The sequence below is a fragment of the Peromyscus leucopus genome, unplaced genomic scaffold (genome assembly GCF_004664715.2).
Source record: "Peromyscus leucopus breed LL Stock unplaced genomic scaffold, UCI_PerLeu_2.1 scaffold_92, whole genome shotgun sequence".
NCBI classification, from domain to species: domain Eukaryota; kingdom Metazoa; phylum Chordata; class Mammalia; order Rodentia; family Cricetidae; genus Peromyscus; species Peromyscus leucopus.
This window is the reverse complement of record NW_023505860.1, coordinates 86308-107118: the sequence shown is the minus strand read 5'-3', so window position 1 is coordinate 107118 and position 20811 is coordinate 86308. Positions and strand designations below refer to the sequence as shown.

Sequence of the window (20811 nt, the reverse complement as noted above, 5' to 3'; positions counted from 1 at the left end):
CTCTTGGTACCGCTGCCAGTGAGCCTGGTGCTCCCGGAGGAGAGCACCAGGACGAGGTTATCATTACTGTCGTGGAGCTGACAGTCCCACTAGATCAATTTTATTGCTGAAGTACCAAAACATCAGTTAGCATCATAAACAACAGTGATTACATGTGCATTGCAGCAGTGGCGGAGGCTGTGGAAACATTTCCTTGTAAACACCTTCTGTGTGGTAGCTGGCTGATGTCTGGGTGCCTGGGTCTGAACAGGGCTGGCTGCGCGGTTCCCAGTGAAATCTAAGAAAGGCCGGGGCACTCCTGTGTTCCTGCGCTCACTCCTCTCATTAAAGAGGTGAGGCTCCAGCATCATGAGGCTTGCATTCAAATTTTCTTGTCCCCTCTTCCTGAATAAAGGGCAAAGTCTCCGAAAGTCTGCACAAGTCCCCAAATGGGGACAATAATGTATACTGTCTCAATGGGGACTGGTGAGATTTTAGGAATGCAGGAAACATCTAAAGATGTCTTACCAAGTAATTTCGCTAAAGAATGACCGATAGTCAAATCGGAATAGATGCCAGCATACAGTGTGTTAGTTTCCATTTCTAGGAATACCAACTTTATTTATTTGTAATAGATGGCATTAGGACTAAGTTGGTGAATAGGAAAATAGGTTGAGGACTTATACACAACTTGTCTTATACATTTTTGACTTTAGTTTTAGGAAGGAAAATTAGTGTCCTTAATGTATCATTAAAACATTCTATACTCTATTACATGTAAAAAAGCAAAAAATATTTTGTGGCTTATATTATATTCTCTCTTGTATATCTGAATAAGCACATAAAATACATAAATAAATGGTGCCATTTATTCACTAAATAGAATTTACATAATGATCTTCAATTGCTTGGGGAAGTGCTAATTAGCTATTACTAACTTAATAAAGCTTCATAATATATGGGAGCAGGAGGTTCCATTCATAAAAGCAACAAAGAGATCGACACAGCTTGGTTTCAAGAATATGTTTTAGAAGCCGGTATAATGCTACACAAACACGTGCTGGTGACTTATGCAAATTAACTAAATCACCATGCATTTTATTCACAACAATCGGTGTATGTTAACCTCTCCTTATGACTGCAGGCAACTTAAGAGGCACACACATTTAATCTTCTTAGTTGTTACTTGGTCATTCATGAGTTACTATGAAGAAAATGGGTCTGTCCATAGCTTTTTCTATTTAAAAAAAATCAATGAGAGGGAAAAGAGGCCCTGAAGTCATCAGGAGGTGTGATCATTCACAAATATAGATTCTCATTATAAGTGTTACATCCTCAGCCTGCAGTCATTCAGTACCTGCATGCACGACGCTCGAGAGTGCGCGTTCATACCTGGGCACTCGCTCTCTGCCCTGCTCTGCTCTTCAAACTATTAACGCCTGCAGAAACACAAGCAAGACAGCCCATGATGTGGGTTTGGAAATACCTTTTCCACAACACATTACTAGTGGCATGGTTGACGATATGGACAGGGCTATCAAACACGTAGATTTTTCCCAGGAACAGAACGATGGATGGGAACTTGGGACAAAGCATATGACAGATAGGTGGAAAACGTGTTTGGTTTGGGCAGAGGAAAAGACTTCTTAGTCCTCCAGAAACTCAAATCAACCAAACGTTACATAACAGTCACTTCTGAACTCACATAAAACACTTCAATATATATAAAAACTCTACTAAAATGAGACACATTCTCGTAATTTGAAATACAGGCACCCCATCACAGCAGTGCCCCCTGGTATTTTTTATGCTCCAAATTTTGATGCAAAATCAGCTTGAGAGTTTGAGTCTTGTCTCCAACCCAGTCTTTTTTTAAACATTCCTTACGGAACTACCTGGGTGTTGCAGTAAGCCTTGCTTTTCCTCAGGTGCCATACTGTTTAAATCCACCCATACATGTTCCATGTTTTTTCTTTCTCCAACTCCGTGAAAAATAAAAATAATACCCCAGACACTCACAGCAGGCAGAGCTTCTGAGCCTCCTGCCCCACACCTTTTCTATTTTTGCTTTCCCTTTCCACCTCCCCTTCTCCTCTCTGCATTTTCACTGCTTCGCAAATGAAGAACATAGAAAGGAAGAGAACACTCATCTGAGGAAGAGATGGAGTTAAGGAAGCATCGCATCCTCACCTCCACGGTCTGCTTAGAGCCAGTCAGGTCTCCTGCCGTGTACAGTAAACCAGTAACCTAGTGCTAGTGAAGGGGCTGGAATGTCAATGGTCACACCAGTAAATATGGGACAGAGGCCAGTGACTATGACCAGGTGGACGAAAGACAGTCCATCGCTGAGAGGGAGAGGAATATCCAGAGACAGTTAATGGAGCGTAGGAAACAGAGGAGAAGAGGAGACGTGATTACCTCTTTTTCACAGTTGGAAGAGTGAGCATAGCCATGGGGCTGTTGGGTGCGCTGCTCCCCGGCACTGGTGGCATGGCATGGTCGCCAGGCTGGTTTGGACATGGCGAGCTCAGGACTTGGCTGGCATGTTTATTTGCTAATGTGGTAGAAAGGTACTGCTTTACCTGGTGCCTCTGGGCTTGCTGTATGTGGTACTTGGTGGGGTTTTCCAGGTGGGTCTGCACCTGAGCATGGCCATGAAGGGAAGAGAAGACAGCAGTGTTATTCTGGGGTTGCAAACAGCTCTTTCTGTAGCACATACACCGTGAGACTGAGCAGTCCACTAACAGAACAGATTGTCAATCTCTTGTAAAGGTACCGGGCACTGTGCTAAAGGATTTTGAAAGGACTGGAGTTGAGAATCTAACTTATAGGATTTAGAACTCTTAGGAGAAGATAACTATCCTGATTGACTTCCATAATTAACAATACATCTCCTTCAATCCTAGTGCCCTTCTTGTCATGGCTAATTTAAAATTGAAAGCATCTATGAGGCAAGAATCTCCCCCAACACACCAGGAAGGATTTAGTAAAAATCAAAATAACAAACTTGAAAACGTACAATTCAGTTTATCTCACTTTCCTTGGCAAATAGAATAGCTTTCTGTGCATGCACATGTGCATGCACGTACCCTCCATACACACAAGCACACACACCCCAACCCCCAAACCACACACACACACAAAAAAAAAACACACACACATACACTCACAGATACACACACAGGCACACACACACACACCCAACCCCCCTACAACCCACACACATACACTCACAGATACACAAACACACATGCATACACACACAAACACACACAGAAGCCTTTAGCTATGAAATGGTTATAGAAGATAATCGGAAACATTGCCTTGTTTAAATCAAGGAGTTTATAGGTTAATTCCTTTTATACAAGAATGTAATTATTCAGTATTCTAAACATGAACAGGCTCATGAAAAAAGCAGTCCTACCTGAAACAGCTACCTTCAAATACATAACACTTGCATGTACGTGTCTTTAAAGGCATGGCTAGTTGTGAGCCAACAAGGTATCTGTTGTCCTCTTCCATAGACGTCAACAGGGAATTAGAAATGCTTTTTTTTAAATAAACAAATTCCACTTAAAGCTACTTTTCACTGACAAACACAATTTGATCTTATATACACTCTAAACAAGAGCTGGTGGAGAGAATGCAGCCACCTGCTAGGGAAACAAATCCAACGGTGATTCCCTATGTCTAAAACTATACTAAATTATTTCTTAGGGCATCAGAAAAGAAACAGCATTAAAGGAGCAGATCGGTTCTTACTGCAAATAGGGTAGTAAGTGAAATAACATTAAAGAGACGAATTAGCCGTTTCTACCCTTGCCCGTCAGGCTCCCGGGGGTGAGGAGAACGCAAGCTCACCTGGTAGTGCTGTACTCTAGCATTTCCAGCATAGCAACGTCTCCGGCGGCCCCACACCAAGGAGACAGGCCAGACTACTTAGTCCTCCTCCCTCTGCTTTCTGTAATTCCCATTCGAAGAGCGACTGGCCTAGAGAAGGCACCATAAACAAGGCATCCCGAGCCACGGCCGGAAACATTATCACAGCAGCACAGCTTATAATAACCCAAGCTAATTAGTTATGCGTGTAAAAAAAAAAAAAAAGCTGTTCTCTCAGTTCTCTCACAGGGGACTTTTTTTTTTTTTTTTAATTCCTACTAGTTTGGGCTTAAATATTGATATCAGTTTTTCCCCTGGCTTGACGTCATGCTTTTTTTCATAGATATAAAAGAATCTTTTTAAAGGATGAGCTATCAAAGTCAAGCTTACTGTCAGATCAAGGCCGATTCACCATTCAGCTTTCGTTCCAGTAGTATTAATGGACAATGGTTTCTCTTTCAGCAATAGGTTAAGAGCTGGATGCCCCCTTCAGAGGAGACATTGCCTAAAAGCTACCGTCACACATGAGACTTCCCTAACAGCCAAATAATGATGCCGTGTATGACAGCCAGGGTACTCTCCAACTCTGGCTTTATCTTGCACCCCAGTCTCACTGGACAGCTTATTCTGAACTAGGTAGATGTGAACCTGCCTCCTGACCTCAAGTCAGCAAGCAGGGGAGCTATTCTGTGCAACACACGTACAAAGAGAGAGAGAGAGAGAGAGAGAGAGAGAGAGAGAGAGAGAGAGAGAGAGAGAGAGAGAGAGAGAGAGAATCAGACAGACAGAGACAGAGACTTGGGTTCATACTCATGTAGAAAGAAACAAACAAAACAAAAACCGCCCTTCTCAGCTAACCCTCAAACTAGGAAGCATGCAGATTCTTACTGGAAACTGTGATATAACCCATGGAGCAAGGAGAGAATAAATCATCATGACCCATAGTTGATGCATTTTTGGTCTTTCCATCTGTCCATTCCATTATCTACTGTTATTATATGCTAAACATGTAAATCATAGGACATTCACCATGGGCAATCAGAACAGAGATAGGATTTCTAGCTTTATGAAACAATTTACTCTCCAGAGTGAAGCAAAAGGAGAAAAGAGACATCTATATTTAGAAATTAGGGTAAATGTTTGCTTACTGTTGAAATGGGGTGATAGTATTTTAAACATTCGCAATTTTATATTCCAAACGCTGTAGCCACAGAAGTACTTTTGGCTGACCATCTCGAACCTGTCTGACGCTGCACACTGAGGTTCACAGGCATTTCCAGTTTTGCAAAAGGGTCCAGACGCGATAATGATGAGGACAATAGACGGTACCAAAATAAACACGAAATGAGGGCAGTGAGCGGAATGTGCTTATTTCACTACTCCCCTTAAAAAAGAGACTGGGCTGCACATTTAAAAATAAACATTAATTCACTGGCAGAGCTGCTTTCTTTAATGAATCAGAATGTGATGCTTTAGTAAGGAAGGGACTCTGTAGCCGGCACTGGCAGAGGCCTTTACTACACTCAAGTTTGGAAGTAGAGTGAAATTTTTCTTTGCAACATTTCTATCAGTTCGTTTGGATTTTCAAGTAAGTTAAGACGGCAGAGCTTGGAGATGGCTCAGTGAGTCAAGTGTCTACTGCTCAAGCGTGAGGAGCTGAGTTCAATCCCCAGAAGCCACATAAAATAGCAAGGTAATCCCAACAGCACTCCAGACATGAAGGCAGACAGGTCCTAGGACTCACTGGCCAGCCAGCCTATCCATATGGGCTGCAGTGAGAGTCCCTGCCTAGATAAAAATGGTGGTCAGTGACTGAGGGAGGACCTCAGACACACACGGGAGGGCTGAGGGAGCAGGGAGAGACAGCCTGACAATGCTAAGCTGCAGACAGAGCACCAGCAGGTATTCCCAACCTAGACACCACACACAGTGAAGGACACAGCTGTGGATACGGTCCTAGGGAACAGCGAGGTCTGAGGACACTGGAGAACACTCACTTCTAAAAGAAGCAGAAGCAGCAGATTTAGGCTGCAGCTGACCTGCTCTGTGGGTACACAAATCTATACAGCTTAGTCACCCAAATTTTCAAGGGTGGCTAACACTGTTAAATTTTTGAAGTGAAATATTTTAAATTAAAAAAAATCAGTGTTCTATTTCTCTCTCTCTCTCTCTCTCTCTCTCTCTCTCTCTCTCTCTCTCTGTCTCTCTCTGTCTCTCTCTCTCTGTCTCTCTCTCTCTCTCTCTCTCTCTCTCTCTCTCTCTCTCTCTCTCTCTCTCTCTCTTTTTTTTTTTTTTTCCCAAGACAGAGTTTTTTTTTTTGTTTTTGGTTCCTGTCCTGGATCTCACTTTGTAAACCAGTCTGGCCTTGAACTCACAGAGATCCACCTGGCTCTGCCTCCCGAGTGCTGGGATTAAAGGCGTGCGCCACCACCGCCCAGCTCAGTGTTCTATTTTCATGTGCCACAAGACAAAGCAGGTACAATGGGAGTGGACCAAGGCAACAAAACCATGGGGGTGTGTTTTCTGTCTCAGTGTCTCTGGACAGGCTCTTACAGGCATGCCCTGGAGGATGGGCTCGGTTCAGAGAAGTTGTTCTTCTGAGAAGTTAGTGCTCAAATCTCAGTGTTTCCTGGAAATTCCCTGAGAGGCTGGGTGCCTGATCACGTGGTGAGAAAAGGAGCTGAGGACCGGATATCCATGTTCAGACTCTGACGGCACCAATGACGAAGCAAGCCCTTAGCTTCTCTAGACCTTCGAGTCCTCATGTACAAAGGTGGATAAGGGCTTATTACAACCTGTTTTCAGTGTCAGACAAAAGCCCATCAAATATCAGAAACAGCAGTCCCCAAAGCTTTTTGTCATGGGGGCCTTAAGCTCTTCTAAATTGCTGTGTTTCTGTGAATTCTATCAATATTCACCAGCTTAGCATGAAAATGGGAAGCTTTTGAAAATAGAAGATCACATACTAGCATAGCAATGATGACTTCTACTATACTTTTATACCAGTGGGAGGAGAGTGTGTATGTGTGTGTGTGTGTGGGGGGGTGTTCTTAGTATTAGTATAAAATTAGTTTTCATCTTGTGGAAACATTCTCCTGGAGAGTCCTGATCACACTGGGTTGCACGCCACTGTGAACAGATCTAACCTCTGTGTGCCCGGCTCTTCTCATCCTGAAGATGCTGGAGAAAGATCCTACTCTGTTCTCACTCCTTCACGCCATCCTTAGGAGGCTGTATAGCCCTTAAAGTAAAAGCCTGAGTAAAATAAAATGTGGTATAAAAATTGAGTGCTTCTGAGCATTTGAAGTCCAAATCACAAGGTAAGACTATGATATTCTAAACTTTTACCACAATACAGTATACACTGATGTCATTTACATTTCATATTAGCTGTCCAAATGAACATCCATGGGATCTCAATGTCTTGGTTCATCTCCTGCTGTCCTGTCTTCATTAAGATCCTGAACTGGTTGCAGAGCTGGAATGGATGCCTTCCTGACCATCACAGGGTAGCTCTGCCACTTCCTGGTGACACTGACAGCCTATTTACCTTCATTCAGCCATGACTGGTTAATGCAAGATGGCAGCCACAAATACCACCATGCTAGCTGACCAAAGGACTCACTGGGGCACACACATCTCATCTGACCCATCGTGGCTTCTCTCCCCCCCCCCCTTGCTATTCTGAATTTGAACAAATCCACTGAAAATTCCCATAATCCTTTCAGTTTATAGTTGATTTTGTTTTTGTTTGGAAAGGCAACAAAATATTAAGGTTTTGTTTTCTCAAGTTTGGGGAGGGAATTTACTCTTGTGTTCAGTAAATTATAAAGAACTATCAGACGGATTGTCATCCGGTCACTTGTTATTCATTACATCCTCTATTATCATTCTGCTTATACTGGTTTTTACATGAAAATTTTTAGGGTGGCCAATGTGCCACCCTTATATGCCTACGGAGTAACAAGGAAGGAGGCCATGGAAGTATACAGGTAGCTTTCTGTGTTTCTCTGTAGGCAGCTGGAATCAGAGCAATGGGGTATAACTGTGTACACAAAGAATGAAGAAGTTTTTCCCCTAAAATTCTAATGTTATAATAAATAATATACAGCTCTATTTTGAAAAAAAATCCTAGTAAGCCTGTTTTCCCTAGCTAAGGACCTATAAAACAATGTACCTATTATGAAGTGAGAGGGATGAATGCTTTGGTTTTAGGACAAACAGTATTTAGAGACCTCATAAAAAATGTATTTTGGGGACCCGAGAGATTGCTCAGTGGTTAAGAGCACTGGCTGCTCTTCTAGAGGATCTGGGTTTGATTCCCAGCACCCTCATGGCCACTCACAATCTTCCACTCACAAAATCCCAGTCTCTGGGGATCCAACGCCCTCTTCAGCCTTCTCAGCATTGCATGCACAGACATACATACAGGCAAAACACTCACAAATAAAAATAACGGTTAAAATTGTAAGCATTATTAACATTTTGATATATTCATTGCTTCAGTTGTTACATGAGTGTTATTAAATATCAATATATTTTAAAATATAGAAAAATGAACTTATGTGCATTCATTCACAGATGTCTCTCATGTGCTCAAACAGTGTACCAAAATGTATTTATAATCTATCCAGAGTGAGTCAATTCAAATCATGTCTCAAAAAGAAGCCACTTGAATGATACTACAACATAGCCTTCAAGGTTTCTACATACACTTCTGTTTTTCAGTTGATGGAACAGGTTAGAAAGACAGGAAGGATAAAAGGGACGTGGAAAGAAGCGTCCGCTCTAGGATCTGGTTTATGTTTCTCCTGGCTGAGTAAGGAGGTTACGCAATGGAAGGGTCCATGAGTACGTGGGCAGCACAAATTGGACTTAATGACTTTAATAAGAAAATAAAAAGGGACACAAAGCTGGATTGGAAGGAAGGGGGTGGTGTCCCTGGAGGAGTTAGGGGGTGAGTATGATCAAAATACATTGGATGAATTCTTAAAGCACTAAGAAAATAAGCAGAAGGGAAGAGTTTCAACAGGCTGATAACATCAGAGCTGCTAGGAAGATTGCAAGCCGAGACAATGATCCTCTTCTGAGAGTTTCTTCCAAGAGAGCTGGAACAGCTAGAGCCACGCTTGAGGAAAAAACATACGTGACTTTTGAGTTTGGCCTTATCAGCCATGACTCTCTCATCCCTAAAGCTGAACACCTCAGACACCACGTTAACAGTTCCATTATAGGAGAGATACTCAAGAGGAACACGTAACCCAGCTTATGTTTTCAACTCCATTTAAGAAGTTAGCTTAATCATTGAATCTGGTTGTAAATTATACCCTTTGAATGATGTAATTTCAAGGCTAAAATACCACAATACAGCTACAAAGATACACAAAACCCTCCCACACACACACACACACACACACACACACACACACACACACACACACACACACACGCGCGCGCCTTTAAATCCACAGCCCATGCGACCTCTTTGTAAACCCCTTCTTTGCTTCACGGCAACTCTTTCTGAAATTGATTTGGGTAAGAAGTCAAGGTTCTGGTCTCCTCTGAGTAGAAAGCCTTTGGGGAAACTCCCCAGGCTACAGTCAGCAACACTGGCGCTGAGTCTTTATTGCTGCTGGCAAACACGAAGACTGTTTCTAATGAATACCCATAAAACACTCTTAAAGAGAAATAGTTTCTTAGCCGGCTGCGGTGGTGGCAGGCATAAATTCCCAGGCCCAGGTCACCTCTGATGTGAGGTCAGTGAAGTCAAGGTCAGATTCTCTGTTGACTGTCTCAGAGGCCATCCATATCAATAGGTGGGATGTTTGAAATATATGAAACCTGCTACTGTACTGCTGCGCTGCGGGTGTGGTATGTGTGAGTGAGTGAGTGAGTGAGTGAGTGAGTGAGTGAGTGTGTGTGTGTGTGTGTGTGTGTGTGTGTGTGTTGTACTAGGGCTGAACCTAGGCCCTTTCTCATGCTAGACAAACATCACTGAGTTATACCTAGCCCTTTTCTGGTTTTGTTATAGACAGGATCTCAGTAAGCTGCTTTGGTTGTCCTTGAACTCACTCCATAGCCTGGTAAGCCTTGAACTTGGAGTGTGCATCTGGGGTTACATCTTCCTGAGCATCTGGGGTTACAGGCAAGTATGTGCCACTAAGACTTTATGGGAATACTGATTTTTACAGGTCAAAATAATCATCATATTACAAACAACTTGATCAACTTTGATTACTTTCTTTCCCATGCATCATGTACACAGCTCATGAACAGTTACTGTCTATCAGTAGTAGTTAAATCAAAATTAAACTAAGTTTTACCTTCCACTGGGACTAACCAAAGACATCCTCATTTGCCATATGGATGACTAAAAGTATCTCTTGCTCCTCTATCTGCTTCTGACTTTGACCTTGTACAATACATATTCAATGGACATCAAATCACCAATCTCATCTGCTAAACCAAATGGGTGGAACTTTCAAATCAAAAGAAGATAAATTGACACTAAAACATAATATTAGGTGTAAAATGTCCCCACAGACTCGTGAATTTGAACACTCAGTCCCCAGATGATGGTGCTGCTTTGAGAGATTGTGAAACTTTGAGGGAAGGGGGTCGGCGGAGGTGGGCCTGGAGGGTTAGAGCCGAGCCTAACTGTAACCGAAGGCTCCATGATAATCCATGACGCAACAAGCCCGGACTGCACAGGGCTATCCAGCTGCCATGTGTTCCGCTCCGGGAAATGTGAGCTCAAATCAACCTCTTTTCTCCCACGTTGATTCAGCCCGGTATTTCATCACAAAGATGAAAAAATAACAAACACATACACAGGATCTTAAGTTTAAGACACCCAGTGGAGCATAAACTAGCAGGTGTGGGTGGGTCCATGCCCACCCTATTGATTACCATCCACTCCTGAGAGCAAAGTTTTACTGGACACACTTGTCCTCTCATTTATGAATCGTCTATCACTGTTCGTGACAACAAAGTTAAGTAATGTATCTAGTGTTCTACAGAAACTAAAACACTTACCATCTGGCCCTTTGCTAAATACTTGCTAATGATGAATTTCTGATAACAAAACAGTTGCTCATAGATATCTAACAAGAGACATGGGTTAGATTAATAATGCGGGAGTGACCTAGTTTAGGCACGAACTTTGGTACTGCAGTGGAGTCAGTGGATAGCTCTCGGCTGGGAGGCTTATCTGTGCATTGCTATGCACTCAGCGGCATCTCTGGCCTCCCCCATTACATGCCAGGAGACTCACACCTTAACCCCACCCTGGCTGACATAACCAGTGACGTCCCCAGGAATTGTCAGAAGCCTCCCCGGGAAGGAATACAGCTGTCCCCATGGAGAACCAGGGCACGGAGATGGGTATTATGCAGTCATCGAGGTCCATATTTTATAGACCTGTGGGAGGAGAGGGTAAAGGTCTTAACCTAAGTGAAAACACAATGTCAATTTCAACATGTTTATACATATGTGTGAGCAAAATTAAAAACTGTTGACGGATCACCGAGAAAGCTTTAAAGTATCAATCCCTGGGTACTACAATTATAGGTGAGTAATGTTTTATTTATATTTGTTATTTTCTGTAATATATAAGGCACTAATTTTGTTATTTAAAAATGATGAATCCCACAAAAAATGAAAGCCTAGAGATCTGCTAAATAAAAAACAGATCCCGACAGAATTATTTTTTTTGAAACTTTTGCAAATGAAAAACCAAGCCAGGAAACTGTTGTTCGGCAATGAAAACTGCCTTGTTTCGCCCCCTTTTTTTTTCTTGAAATATTTGATCAGATTAAACTGACTCTGTTATTTATAAAATTTCTAGTCTCACATTCAAGGACAGTTTACGTTTGTCTAATACTTGACACATTTTTCTGGTTTTGAAAAGGGCTGTGATTACGTGGTTCAATGGTGCCCTTATAATGGCCCATTGTGAAGACCAGCCAGCCTCCCCCTCCTTGGAGGAGTCACCGGGGCAGCTTCCCACGTGCCCCCACTTCTCTGTGTGCTCCAGTTTAGCACTGCCTCTGCATGGCAGACGTATTTCTGTCTTAATATTTTCTCTCAAACGAGGCCATTGTTCACAGTTTATCGGGTATTAGGACCGATTATAACCAGGCAGCCGAGCTCTGCCTCATAAGGACCCGCGCTCTTAAAAAGCTGGCAGGAGGCAAGTTTGTCACAGAGGAAAACATTGCCTTGGGCCTAAGGAAAAGGTCAGCCAGCAAGCCCCCATCAGACATGAGAGCTGAATGTTTAAAGGTCAAGTCCACGTGAGCTAAAATCTGGCAAAGAGACGCTGCGATGTAATGACACCAGCTTCAGGGTCCCTGTCATGAGACTCGGGGGTCTGTCTCCAGTGAGACCTAAAACCTGCTTTATATATTTATATGGCAGTAAAACTTCATAAACAGCAGCAGCAGCAGCCCAGGAGTGCCACCGGATGGTGCCAGGCACTGTTCCGAGGCCTGTGAAGGCCAGAGCCACCCCACCTAACTCATCTATTCACACCACTGAGGGAGGAAGGCCCCCATTGCACAGCAGTGGGAACCGCAACTAAAGAGCCTATCCTACAGAAATCATATTCAAACTGGGGGAGTAAGGGTAGACACAGAGGCCTTAAACAAAAAGAACTGAGTGTCTCAGGCAGTGACAACTGTCACTCAGACACACACACACACACACTGAAGTAAAGGCTTGTGTGGGTGTGAGGTGACATTCTGGCTTAGAACCTGAAGGATGGGAAGCAGTGGGCTATGGTGAGGCCCCCAAAGTAGCATCTAGAGTCTGCAGTGGGGAGCAGCTATACTCTGTGGAGCAAAGGTAATAAAAAACAATAGTCACAAGTCAGCGGGGCTCAAAAGGGACCAAGTCAGCGGGGCCCTAACAGCTGGTCAGGGCAGATCGGGTTCAGGTCTGCGGCCCTGGAGGAACTGGGCACTTCTCTCCTACCGTTTATAAGACTCCTCTGGAAGGATTTTAACAGACATGTGAGCCGACCTGATGGCTTTTGTTTTGGTTTGGGTGTTTGATACAAGTGTTCACTCTGTAGCCCAGGCTGGCCTCCAACTCATTATGAAGTTCAGGCTGGCCTTCAACTTGAAATAATCCTCCTGCCTCAGCCTCCTAAACATTATGATCACAGACATACTCTACCACTCCAGGGATAACCTTTTAAAAGCTCACTCAGGTGTTTGTGACAACAGGAAAAATGGACTCAGGGTGGCCATGCACCAGTTACCCGGGAGATTGTCGGTTAAGACAGCTGGCTGTGAAATACATGTGGCTAAACTTGTCCCTGTTTCCTTCTGACTTGTAACGAATCTAGGTTGAAAACACCATCCATCCACATTCAAGGACTTTTGGGTGCGAATAACTGAAATGTCTCATAACACTATACTACATGCTTCCCTGTTTAGGATACACAGCTAAGGCCCAATTGAAAGTGCATGATGGAGAGAGGCCGTTTACAGTGTTAAATGTGAGGCTAGGTTTTGTAGAGATCTGAGTTCAAATCATAGACAGATAAGGTCTGGACCTCTGGTTTCTATGTGAACATGGATGGCAGACCCTACCTACTCAATAGACACAACAGTTGTCATTGTAAGAGATGGAACATATGGAAAGTATCTGGCACACAGCAAACACTCCAGGAGGAAATGAAAGTCTCTATTACTGTTTGTCTCAGGAGTTTTGCTTTGGTGTCTACACAGATGAGTCCACATATCGACCCATTACAAGAAAATAAAACTCCCTGAAGGAGAGATGGAGTCAAGACAGGAGAGGGCTGCATCCAACATCTTCCAGGCATCATTTTCTCTGTATCTGAGTCAAACACCACAAGAGAGGCTGGAGGGGTCAGACTGATGGGGCAAGAAGCCCGAGTCCACAGGATGCTCAAAGGGAAGCGTCACCACATGGAAGCCTCTTGGAAGTCTCTCTCCTCCACGTCTCAGTGAGCTTCCTGAGTCACTAGGGTTGGAGTGGACTAAGGAAACCGAACAACCATGAAAAGCGCATGCAAACTTTTGACTTGTCTTTTTCCTCAGGTGAGGCCTAACATGGGGAAATATTGAAAGAATGAGTAGGGTCTGACTTCGGTGAAGCAGGGCTATGACAACTTACTGGGTCCTTATACTACTCTGGGTGCTGCTCAGTCTTCTGCATCAGTGCATAGTATATGTGTGTCTATGTGTTAGACAATTTCTTCTTGTTCATTTTCTGTTTTCTTGTTCCACGAATTGTCAGCATGTATACTTAGTAGACACAGTCCATCCATTGCCCTGACATAACATAAAAATATCTGCATGCAGCTTGCTGTTACACACCTCAGCCTACATGCTTCTAAAAGCGCTTAGCCACAGGGGCCTAACTGCTCCGGGCTCGGTGACATCCCTGTAACTCCCCTGTCCTGATGAAACTCTGAGTGTCTGTAACAGAGGCATCTTGTTAATAAACGAAATCAGTGGGGTTTGCCCCTAACGACCTTGCTGATCAGTCAGGAGAGCATGTCTCAGCCATAAAGGAAACATTTTTGAACATGTGTAAAGAGTACATAACTGAATTCATATTGACCTTTTCTGATCAAAGGAGTTCAATTTTAGAATTTCCTCTTTCAAGAAAAATGTCTAACAATCTACATTATGTCTCTATGAAAGCTGCAATAGCCTAAAATGAAATATATATATAAATATATATATTATATATATATATATATTTATATATATATATATATCTGGTAGAGCTTTTGTTTTTCTTTCATTACAAACAAAACAAAACCCAGACATACACACACAAAACCACAAAACCTGATCTGTTTCCTTCTACAAAGCAGGTTCTCAGAAAGATTAAAGTTTGTCTTCCATCCCTAAAATTATATAAATGTAGGACATGGCTACTAAAAACTAGTGTATATGGTTGGCTCCGAGTGCATGTGTGTGTGTTTATGTATGTATGTATGTATGTATGTATGTATGTATGTATGTATGTATATGTGCGTGTGTTTTAAAACAAACAAAGATAAAAAGAAACATGGAGTTGGGGATTTAGCTCAGTGGTAGAGTGCTTGCTTAGCAAGTGCAAGGCCCTGGGTTCAGTCCTCAGCTCAAAAAAAAAACAAAAAAAAAAACAAAAAAAACCTGGGTGCACTCAGTGCACATATTTGCAAACAAACACACCCTGAACACAGACACACACACACACACACACACACACACACACACACAACAAGTCTTTAAAAAGAAAACACAGAGTACTTCTTTGAGAACAGAGGTGAAATTTTGAAAGTAGACAACTGAGCAGGAATAAAATGTGAAGCAGAAGCTCTGGCCTAGGGAACATCACAGGCTATAACCCTTCTCTAGAGGCTTCTGTGGATTTACCTGTTGGATCCTCCTACAGCCCTGCCGTGTGGGTACTAACATTTCCCCACTTTCAAGACAAGAAAATCGAGATTCATTCCCAGTCACTTGACCAAACATGGCCCTGCTATGACAATCAACAGAATTCATATCTGCAATATAATTTTGCTGGGTTTGAAATATTTCGGAGAGAGTTTTCAATCACAACATGCTTTGATTATTTCTTTTCAGTCGTCATTATAAATAAGCTTTCTCAAGCTAACCCACTGGCTTTCCATGGTAAGCGTAGTCCTCATGCCTCATCAAAGAAGCTTCTTTTTGCAGCAGATGGAGAACATTACAGAGATCCACACCTGGGCACTCTGCAGAGAACAACTTACTGGCTGTGGGGTGCACGAGCCCAATCGGCATGTCTAAAACACACCTCCCACACACAGGGTTCTGAAACAGGGATAGGAGGAAGCAGCAGGATTGTAAGGAGCGAAAGGACCTGATGGACATCTGCTCTTGGGATAGGATCTTCTCTACCTAACAGGAGACCAGCACCAATGAGTTATCAGTGATATGGCTGCCTAAAAAAAAAATCTCCACACGGCCACCAATTGATATGTCAGTGTGGATGAGGGAAATCTCACAAGTGTTAGGTTTCAAAGCTGCCACAAATGACTGGGGTGCCTGTTTAACATATCAAAGCAGACACTGGCCTCTAGGTTCTCCCTGCATCCCTCAGTCCCTACCTGTTATAAGGCCCTCCTGGTTGGCAGACCCTCTCCCAACTGTAAATTTCTCCAGCCCAGGGGCTGGGCTGCCCTTCCATCAGCTGCCCCTCCCTATATAATCCAGCCATTTTGGTTACCTGGCCTTATAGTCTACTCTGTTTTGGGCCTCCTGGCTGCTGCATCTGGTTCCCCTGCTCACCTCTCCCTCCCCATCCTCATTTGGCACGGCTCAGTCTGGTCCTGTCCACTGTGGCTCTCCCAGATGTCCTGCCTGTGGCTGTGCTCTCCCACACATCTACAATAAACTTGATCCTCCACCACACCCAGGAGCAGTTGTGTTTGCGTCCTTTCCTTTTTCTTTTCTCCATTCATTTGGTGCTGAAACCCCAGGACCAGTCATGTTCTTTTTGATAAATAAGGTGTATTTGATAATCTAGGTTTAAAAATTCCTAGGGTCCACTTAGGTTCACAGTAATATTTGTCTAGCTTCTTTATCTTGGTTCACTTTGTTAAGCTACTAAGCTGTTCACTTAATGACAAGCTTTATTTAGCCTCCTGTATGTGTTTTCAACACTAAGCCTAAAACAAGTAAATTGGGTATATTTAATAGATAGACATTCCTCAGATTCTTCAGAGATCTGCTGAATATGGCATTTAAAATGTTTAAGTTTCCCCTAACAGACAAGCCCCTTCATAGTGAGAACCCTTAAGGTCCCCAAAGAAGACAGATCAGGTACAATGACTCCACCCAGATTGTGGTAACACTAACCACTGTGCATAATTGCCCCATGCCTTGCCTGCTGCCAGGGCTCTACTCAAACTGTGGACACTTTTGGGTTGATTGTCCTAAGTGCCTGGTCAAAGTAAGGTCAGTTTTCCCAAGTTCTTCTGCAAGAAAAATCTCAGACCTGGGTCTGATAGCCGAAGGCCATACTGTCTGAATGACAGCTGAAGACTAAATGCTGTCCCGTATGACAGCTGAAGACTTACCACATCTCCCAATGAAAGTCCCGAGACTACAGGAGCCTAGGGTGACCTGTCTAGGTAATGGACCTCTGCTATTTTAATTGATACACAGACCACTTAGATCATACTTCCAGCTATAATTCATCCTCAGATTTCTGACAATACTGACCTGACTGCAGCTTTAACATTGGCAAGCATACCAGCTCCTTTTCCAAAGCTACAGCTGCCTTCCCTTCCTCAGGCTTCACTTACTAGAGCTTCCAGACTTCCAGCTGAGAAAGACAGTTTACCTTGCTACCAAACTCTAAAAAGAGATAAACTCACAAAGCAGATTTCAAAATAACTTTTTAAACTGTTCCTTTCCCTAAAGGAACTTGCTTTACAATGACTGCTCTCAAGTATCAACCACCTGCGTCTTGTGGTGAATAATTATAATTGAATAAAAAAAGTCTAAGGTTTGTGTAAGTTTTGAGGGTCTAAGAAAATGTCTTAAGATACATAAATATAAGTTACAAAGGCCTAAGGATATGAAAGCTTAAGTTGTAAGAGTCTAAGAAGATGTTTTGAGGTATGTAAATACAAGTCATAAAGGTCTAGGGAGGAAGGGATTCAAGTTATATAAAACGCTTCAGATTTCTTTCTCTCTATGCTATTCTTCTATTAAGACTAAAAGTTCAAGGTTTTAACATTAATCAATGGAGATCTGATAAGCTATTAATCTAGCTCTGGTAAAGTTCTGCTAATGTTTATCATAGTCACAAGCTCATATTTTGTTTTTAGTGTAGACTCAAAAATACTAAAATCATCTCTGTCTAGTCTATATATGCAGCACTCTGGAAAGTTGTGTTCATGCATTTAACCCCAAATCACTTTTGGGTCCCCAAGCTTTTACTATGACTCAAAGGCATGAGTCTACTGCTCTTTCTACAATGTGGATTTCAGTACAGATTACAAATGGTGGTAATGCTAACATATCTAAAATGTTTATCTATTTATTAAAAATTTTTCTTGTAAGCTTCAGTGAATCAACTTGAATCCACCTGTGGCAGGCCAGAGGGACTCCAGGAAAGCACTCCTGTCAACCCACAGCCTGAGTTTTCCTGCCTACTGACTATTTCTGAGGGTGGGATCTCTGTCTCTCTGTCTCTGTCTCTGTCTCTGTCTCTGTCTCTGTCTCTGTCTCTCTCTCTCTCTCTCTCTCTCTCCTGGTCTTGGCTATCACTTCCCCCAACTACCAGGACCATATTCCTAACAGGTTTTTTTTTTTTTTTTTTTGGTTTTTCAAGACAGGGTTTCTCTATGTAGCTTTGCGCCTTTCCTGGAACTTCCTAACAGTTTCAAATGTACACCCTGCATAAAAATTTCCCCCTCAACTCCTTAACTTTACCTTCTCTTCCTAGTCTATCTGTTCCAGCAGACTCCATATCAACTACAGACTGCTCCAGTACCAGCTCCAGTTATTCCCTCAAAATCTGCATCCAGGACAGCTACAAAGCAGCTAGCCCTAGCTGGCCCGGCCTCACAGACTGCTCCAACTGCTGTCTGCACAGGCCTAGCCCCGGAAGGTCGCACAGAATCTGGTCAGTGAGTGAAACTGTCTGCTCTTCCCAGACTTGTCCAGCATTCCAGCTTCCCCCACCAACGATGTTCCAATGCCAGCAGCAACCAGTCATAGAGAAGACTGTCTCACCCCTTTTCATTCATTTATTATCCACAAAATGTCTGGGATGTTAGGTGTCAAACCTGTGACAAATGGCTGAGGTGCCTACTTAACATATCAAGGCAGACACTGGTGGTCAGGTTCTCCCTGCAACCCCCCAGTCCCTACCTGTTACCTGGCCCTCTTGGTTGGCACATCCCGGCCCCCTACCCTGAATTCTCCAGCCCAGGACTGGGCTGCCCTTCCCTATACAATCCAACCATTTGGGTTACCTGGCCTTACAGTCTACTCTCTTCTGGGATTCCTGGATGCTGTACCTGGTTCCCTTCTATCCCTCTCTCTTCCCCTCCCCCTCTCCTCACATGGCACAGTTCAGTCTGGTCATGTCCATTCTGGACTCTCCCAGATGTCCCTGCCTGTGGCTGTGCTCTCCCACACATCTACAATAAACTTTCTCCTCCACCATACCCAGGACCAGTCATGTTCCTTTCTTTCTTTCTTTCTTTCTTTCTTTCTTTCTTTCTTTTTTTCTTTCTTTCTTTTCTTTCTTTCTTTTTTTCTTCTTTCTTCTTTTTTCTTCATTCAACAAGGCCACCTTTGATAAAAGCTACAAGCAATTAATGGCTTCTAAGAGAGGAAGTATCAGTTTTCTCCATGGTGGCCAGTCCTAAGCAAATATGCCTATGCGCAACACTAAATGGCTTCAGGGGGCTGCATTTATATAAATATATATGTATTCTCAATAATTAAAGAAGAAGTCGTGAATTTGAGAGGGTGTGGGAAGATATAGGAGGAGCTGGAAGGAGAGAGAGGGGAGTAGAAATAATGTAAATGCAGTACTCATGTACAAAATTCTCAACAATGCTTAATTAATTTTACTCCATAAAATATTATTCTGCTGGGCTTACAGCTCAGAGGTAGGGAGCTTGCCTGACTTTATGAAGATGTTACTTCAGTTCCTAGCATTGAACAAGACAAACACTGCTAAGTGTGCTGACATGAATTACTTATCACACCATCTTTAAAATTCCCGGTAATCTGGAGGCTCCATGGCTGCATCTCTCCTGCATTTGTGGTACTGTCACATTGTCTGTCTAGTTCTTCATCATCCATTTGGATTTTTTTATCAGTATTATCAATCTGTTATAAAGAATAAAAGGTTTTTTTGCTGCTAAAACAAACAAACGAATGAATTAGCTTTGTCTTTCAAATCCTATCCCACCACTAAATCCATGCTATATCAGAAAAGCAGCAGCCGCCATGCCCAGGAACGGGTCAACAAAGATGGACTTAGGAACAGAGAAGGTCAAAACAGCACGTGTGTTTTATGAGAACTGCCTCCGGACATGTAGTAATTAAAGGATGGAGGGTTTTCTGCCCTTTTTTTTGTGGGGGAGAGGTCAATGGGCAACAGAATCTTCCGGGCTCAATAGGAATTTTGTTAGCCCAGTGCATTTAAGTATCATGGATTTTTTTTTTGTTTTAAGTAAAGGTTAAAATATTGTCTGCTATACTGATGTCTTTTATAAGAAGAAAATAGGCCGTTGTGTCTCTGAAATACCAGATGCCATATTCCCCAGTATAAACCACTATCAAAAAGGCTAGAGAAGAAAGGAACTTCCATATTAGCCTTTTGTTAGAAAAACTGCCACACTATATAGGTTGGTAACATTAAAAAAAAAATAGAGCTAGACATACACACACACACACACACACACACCACACCACACACAGGAAGGATGGAGGGAGGGAGAGAAAGGAAGAGGAGGACAGAGAGAGGAAGTAGAGGGAGAGAGGTTTCAGTGTTTTAGTAACATCCCCAAATAATACTATACATCATGTGTAGCAGACACAGAGAGACTGCTACATATGAGAAAATAAGTATGACATGTCTGTCCCCAAGGAGCTGACAATTGGAGGGTTAGGGCCAGGGTTTGGCAGAGGCTAAGCCCATAGAATTGTGTATTTTATGACAGTGGCCTCAACCTCCAGCAATCTTGCCCTTCAAGGAAGGAAGGCTGGGTGCTGATTAAAGACCTGTGTGGTTGTCAAAACTGCGTGGGGGTGGATGGGTTGCTAGTGGCATCCGGTGGGAGAGCACAGAGGTGATGGCAAATATCCCACAGTGGGAAGACAGCCTTTGGCAGCAGAATTCTCTGGCCCCCAGTCAGTTAACACCCCAGTGTAGAATCTGACCCTGACACACAAAAGGCCAGTCTACCACTTC

The 20811-nt window shown here is 43.0% G+C and overlaps 1 protein-coding gene across 1 annotated transcript in view; it reads right to left on the bottom strand.

The window, feature by feature from the left end:
- Positions 1-20811, bottom strand: part of LOC114681846 (microphthalmia-associated transcription factor-like) — an 81488-nt gene that overhangs the window by 22542 nt on the left and 38135 nt on the right. The window contains 3 exon segments of the mRNA XM_037202023.1: positions 1337-1408; positions 2398-2417; positions 2420-2621. Of these exon segments, the coding sequence (XP_037057918.1) occupies positions 1337-1408; positions 2398-2417; positions 2420-2621 (294 nt within the window).